The 5,438-nt window shown below is 41.2% G+C and overlaps 1 protein-coding gene across 1 annotated transcript; it reads right to left on the bottom strand.

Annotated features, from left to right (window-relative positions):
- Positions 1–1,565: 1,565 nt before the first annotated feature.
- On the bottom strand, positions 1,566–4,823 carry LOC131685978 (vam6/Vps39-like protein). Its single transcript, XM_058970040.1, has 7 exons — positions 4,630–4,823; positions 4,252–4,529; positions 3,997–4,200; positions 3,419–3,940; positions 2,446–3,356; positions 2,244–2,389; positions 1,566–2,185 (listed from the first exon to the last, which is right to left on the bottom strand). Exons 1-7 carry the CDS (start codon positions 4,697–4,699, stop codon positions 1,626–1,628), a joined length of 2,691 nt encoding a protein of 896 aa, XP_058826023.1. The 5' UTR covers positions 4,700–4,823; the 3' UTR covers positions 1,566–1,625.
- Between the last annotated feature and the right edge of the window lie 615 nt (positions 4,824–5,438).

The following is a 5,438-nucleotide window of genomic DNA, read 5'->3' as shown; positions in this document are numbered from 1 at the left end:
CGCGCGCGGACCGTGAATCTGATACTTAATTTTTTGTGTACGGTTCAGATTCCAGAAGGAAGTGGGCTCTTCCATATCATTAGAGATCCCAATCATGTCGTCGTAGAACGCGTGGTCTAGTGGATATGAGCTTTATTTTTTTTTTTTTATTGGTCCAACTGAATGTATGGACCTAAATTGCTAGAATAAAGGTTAAAGATTTCCGGACGTGACCGATTCATGATCGCGCATTTGCGGGTTGGCGTTTGAGATCGCGTTTGTAACTTCGTAAGTACTAAAACGTTCACACAATTGCCGCAGTGTTATCAAGTTTACGCGATCGCCGGCATAGGTGTGCGTAGATGATCGCGAAGGGCTTAAGCGTTCGTATGTTGACGTGTTTGTCCCGTGTGCTCGCGAGTATGTGACTTCGCGTGTATAAATTCGATTTTGAAACCCTGCGGCGATTTATATATTCGCGGACCGTCATTCTGATCTTTAGTTTTCGGTGTACGGATCACATTCTGACAGGGAGAGAGTTACCCCATATCACTAGAGTTTCCGGTCATGTCGCCATGGAACGTTTTGTCTAGTGGATATGGTAGTTATTTTTCAATTTTATTATTTTTTTAATAATTAACAAGGACCTAGATTGTTTGTACCGAGGATAGATACTTCCGGACGATCCCGATTCATGATGACGCGAGCGCGGGAGTTTGTAGGTTGACACTTGAGATCGTGTTGGTAAGTTTATGAGTGCTGAGATTTTCACCTTATCACCGGGGTGTAATCATGTTTGCGAGTTCGTAGGCTGCTTGGAAAATCGCGAGGGGCTCTAACGTTTGTGCGCTGACGTGATTTTGTAACGTGTGTGGTTGAATGGTTGCGCGAACCGTGAGTCTGATATTAAATTTTCAGTGCGCGGTTTGAATTCTGGCAGAGAGTGGGATCGTTTATATCGATAGGGTTCCCGGTCATGTTGCCATGAGATGTGTTGTCTAATAGGTATGGGCGTATTTTCTTAATTGGTCCAGCTGAAGGCATGGACCTAGGCTTCTAGGATCAAGGATAGACTTCCGGACGTGATCGATACGTAACCGCGCGCGGGTGCTTTTTTATAGGTTCATGCTCGAGACCGTGTTTGAGAATGTGTGAGTGTTAAGACGTTCACTATCACCATCTTTGCTGACCTAGCTGAAGGCGGGTGTAGAATGGCAGTATAGGACTCAAAAAGAAGAAATAAAGGACAATATATGAGAGACGTAATAGATTAGGTAGGTACAAGATACAGCTGAATTTATGATCATCACATGAAAGACATACATTAGTACTGAGAATTGGGCCCTAAACCCACATTGTATATTATTTGACCATGGCAGTGGACAATAAAGGTCGCCAAGTTAAGTACTAAAATTGATCACAATGTAGCTTAACTAAAAAGAAAATAATCGTATTCCAAGTTTATGTGATATAATCACTGTAATACTGCTTTGGTGGAAAAGCCCCCGGACCACATCAAGGTACAGTATCATGCCGAGGGTGTTTGTTGATGAGACAAATTTGTACAAATAAATAATTGCAATATGTACGTACATAGTTTAACTTTATTTCAAGCAACAAACCCCGATCACTCTACAACTTGTGTATTATACCGCTCCAATTTTATCCTGACAGGAAAAATGTACTATACTTCCATCGACGGTACGCACAAAGGCGCTCTGGTAGCTAAATTTCTTCTTACACACCGGACACACGCTCAATTCAGTCACGAGAAAGTGCTTTGACTCGTAATGTATTCGCTGTTCGTGAGTTTGCAGATGCTCGGCGTAGTACAAACCCTTCAATATCTGCGTCTTTCGCTTACGTTCCAGATGATGGTTTAGCGCGATTTCGAGGAAGTTTTTTATACGACACAATGGAGTGTCATCCGGCAGGATCGGTAAAATCGTGTACGGGTTAATCTTTTTGGCATTTGCTTCCATGATGGTCAGTACGGTTTCCACGTCCGGCTTCAGACATCGTGGATGTAATTCCAAATCACTGTAGGGTGGTGCCACCGGTGGAGTGAGTATCGTCTTTATAAGCGTCACATAGACATCACAGCTCTTCGGATCGTTCTCATCGTACGTTTGGTTGCAATACTCGACGGCTTTGTCGAAATCACCTAGGATCTGGACAAATATGGCGACCACCTTTTCGTGTTTTCCTATGAATACAAAATAAGATTACATATGATATCGATTAAGAGGATTTACAATCAAAACCCAAGCGTCCGAGTATGATGGCACGCGCTTCAAAAAGGTCCGTGTAGGGAAACTCTCCGAGAACCTTCTCAGCATGATAGTATTTGGATTTCCTTAAAAAGCTCAACATTTTGTTGTTGATCGTATCCAATGCTGTTTTCTTCTGGCTGTAAATTATTACAAGAATCACTAAACAATGCAGATGAAAGTTTAAACTACTCACACATCAGAATCCGTATCGGAATCATTCTTCAGTGCCATCAACTTTTCGCGGTACTGCTGAATTAGAATGTTGTGAAACAATGCCTTTTGCTCATCCCAAACATTGATGATATGCTCCAGATATTGAACTACTAGCTGTTTGTGGTCCTTAAGCAGAAAATCCAACACCTCAGCCCTGGGCAGATTTTCCACCTCCGGTATGTCTTCAATGAAAATTTTCAGTCCATCATCGGGATGTTTCAGTAGAACCCAACCGGCAAATTCAAAAATTAAGTGCTTATGTTCATTTCCCAAATGCTGCAAATATTGAATGGTCCGATCGTGGCCATGCAATGGGGAGCCTGGAGTTTCGGCTTGAGCTTGGAGCAGTTGCAATGCTCGCTTATGCTGACCCTTTGTTTGGTATAGAATAATCAGCTCAACGTATTTGTCGTATTTTTTCAGCACCCGTTCGGACTCTTCCAAGTAGCAATAATTCATACGCAGAACGGAAGCTACCATCGAATCGCTGGTCTGCAGATAGCACTTCAGCAGCGTAGTATCGATGATGGAAAGCAGCGCGGATATGTTTTTCCCCAGCGAAAGCTTCGATTCCGCCTTGTTGATCAAATCCTGTCGCAGGCTGTATCGAACTTCCGTTAGGTAGTCGATAAGCGCTAGTATACCATTTTCCATATCTTTCTCATCGAGTATCGGTGCTGGTTTCTTCGAATACGAGCCCAGCTTATTCTTTCCACTGTCCGGTAGCAGATCGGGAAAGAGCCTGATGACATCAATTGGATCCGTATTCAGTTTGGAGAATTCTTTCATCGATTCACGAAATTTTTTGTTGATGAATAGATTGTACGCGTGACGAGTTTGAATTTCGTTTATTTTAGTCACTTTGAACTCCGGACTTTCGTCGGAAATATTCTGTAAAATGTAAAGGAAATATATTTTCACTGCATTTAATAATTCGAATCATTCATACGTACAGTTAACTGAAGGGCCAAATGAAAGTTTTCCTCCTGCAAAAGATGTTCCCGCTGTTTTGAGATTTCAACCGCTTGGATACACCACAAATGAGAGGTAGATGCGGCATATAGCAGACCTTGTTTGCCACGCACCAAAAACCTAGCCTTGGGCAACTGCGGAATAGTCTGAATCAGTGTTCCTTTGTCCGACATATCCACATTATCAAAAACTCTTATTTCGACAGCATCCGTTATTAGTCCGATTATGTATGGTTCATCCCAGACCAACCCTTGGAAGGGTTCGCTCCATATCAAAGATTTTAGGTTGCGAGTGTCCTTCGTCGTCAACAGAGAAGCATCCGGCTTAACGGCGCCAGTACTGTTCTTTCCTTCGTTTTTATACTTTTCGGTATAGACTGTAACGAGAACATCATCCTTTGCGACTGCAAATACCCCATCCTCAATCAAAGAAATACATGGTTCAATAGATTTCGATGAACTAGTAGGGAATAGTTCAATCTTCTTTGGCTGGTCCCCTGAAATCTACAAAAACCGTTTACCGTTATCTATCTGTATAAACATAAACATTCAACTCTCACATCATATATCACATATTCAGTTTTGAACCCGACGCAGATGCAGTTTTCATTCCACGCAATCGTTTTCGGAACATCGTTCAGATCGATATCGTTGCCGAACTCGAGTAGTTCATTCTGCTTCCAGTAATAGCACTGTAGCTTTCTCTTTACCGCTACACACAGTCGGCAGACTAAGGCTAGCTCTCCGGTCAACGATTTGGATTTCTAGAGTATCATTATTTAGTACATCGAATTTTGCTCAAACGGTGGACTTACCTTGATGTCCAGCGCAAATTCCGTAGCACCTTTAGTCTTTTGAGCAGCATGAATCAGCGGGAAACCGTGACGGCTGTAATCGTTTACGCTGACGATACCATCGGATAAGCTGAAAATCAGCTTGTACTCTGGAATAGCTTCTATCTGGGTTACTGGCTTTTTGCTAAAATTCTTATCATACTGCATCAGCTGCAGGTCTAGCTTGTTCGTGTCCGGGTTTGGTTCGAATGAGTACATTAGCAGGTGTCCCTGTCGCGTTCCGAGGATCAGTTTGTTATCTATGGAGTTATAAAGGTAATAATTTTTTGATAAAACAGGAAAATTTGGGATCGCAAAAATTGTAAACAAAGTGAATCGCTTTGCACTGATTGTACTCACCAAACCCCGTCATAGATTCGATTTGAACGTGAATCTTCTCCGGAGGATATAAAATGTAGGCTTCGTGCATTTTTATTCCTACTAGTTATGCTAATCACGATGGGAATGCGATTAAAAAGATAAAAAAAAACACCGAATTCCACCCAAACTGATGAAAACACTTTTGTTTTGATTGAATAAACTTGACACCCTTTGATTACATCTTTGCCTTTTGCTACGACAGTACGACACGACGCTGAAATGTCACGCGACAATCGAGAACGGATACGAAACATATTAGCAGAGCTGCCATTTATACAGCTGTATTATACAAATTTTTATGCGCAGATTTGACCTCAGTTATTATATTGTATATAAATTGTATTATATTATAAATTACAAGATTCGTTTACAATGTTGCTTGTTTTTCGCATATTCATCTTCGGCTATAAATAAAAACATTCATTTAAGATGCTGCGTGTTTTTTAAAACTATATGCAATACACTGAAGCTTACATCAAACACAAAGATGTGTTTACTTAAGCTACCAGTACCTAGGGGCAGATCACTCTAGGAATGTATAAAAAATTTGCATCAAATTAGAAAAAATGCATTTAATTTCCATTTTTGCATCAACTTTGCACTCCCTCGCAGAAAAGTTTGTTCAAAAAACGTCCTACGCTGATCCACTTTGTTTGAATGTAGGGCTAGTTTTTTCGTAGGGTTTTGACGTCTTACACGCAGCGCAAAATACATTGCACGCAGCGCAAAATACATCAAGAATTTGTATTTTCATGGAAAGAAACGCAGTTAATTTCGATAATTTTTAG

The sequence above is a fragment of the Topomyia yanbarensis genome, chromosome 2, assembly GCF_030247195.1.
Source record: "Topomyia yanbarensis strain Yona2022 chromosome 2, ASM3024719v1, whole genome shotgun sequence".
Taxonomy (NCBI): Eukaryota; Metazoa; Arthropoda; class Insecta; order Diptera; family Culicidae; genus Topomyia; species Topomyia yanbarensis.
This window is presented reverse-complemented; position numbering and strand designations above follow the sequence as displayed.

What these genes read in the sequence shown, in the direction of transcription:
- LOC131685978 (XM_058970040.1), bottom strand. Translation starts at nt 4,699, where the DNA reads ATGCACGAAGCCTACATTTTATATCCTCCGGAGAAGATTCACGTTCAA. An exon ending in ATTTGGCCCTTCAGTTAACT is followed by an intron (nt 3,357 to 3,418) that starts GTACGTATGAAT and finishes TACATTTTACAG; the next exon opens with AATATTTCCGACGAAAGTCC. An exon ending in TCCGATACGGATTCTGATGT is followed by an intron (nt 2,390 to 2,445) that starts GTGAGTAGTTTA and finishes AATAATTTACAG; the next exon opens with CCAGAAGAAAACAGCATTGG.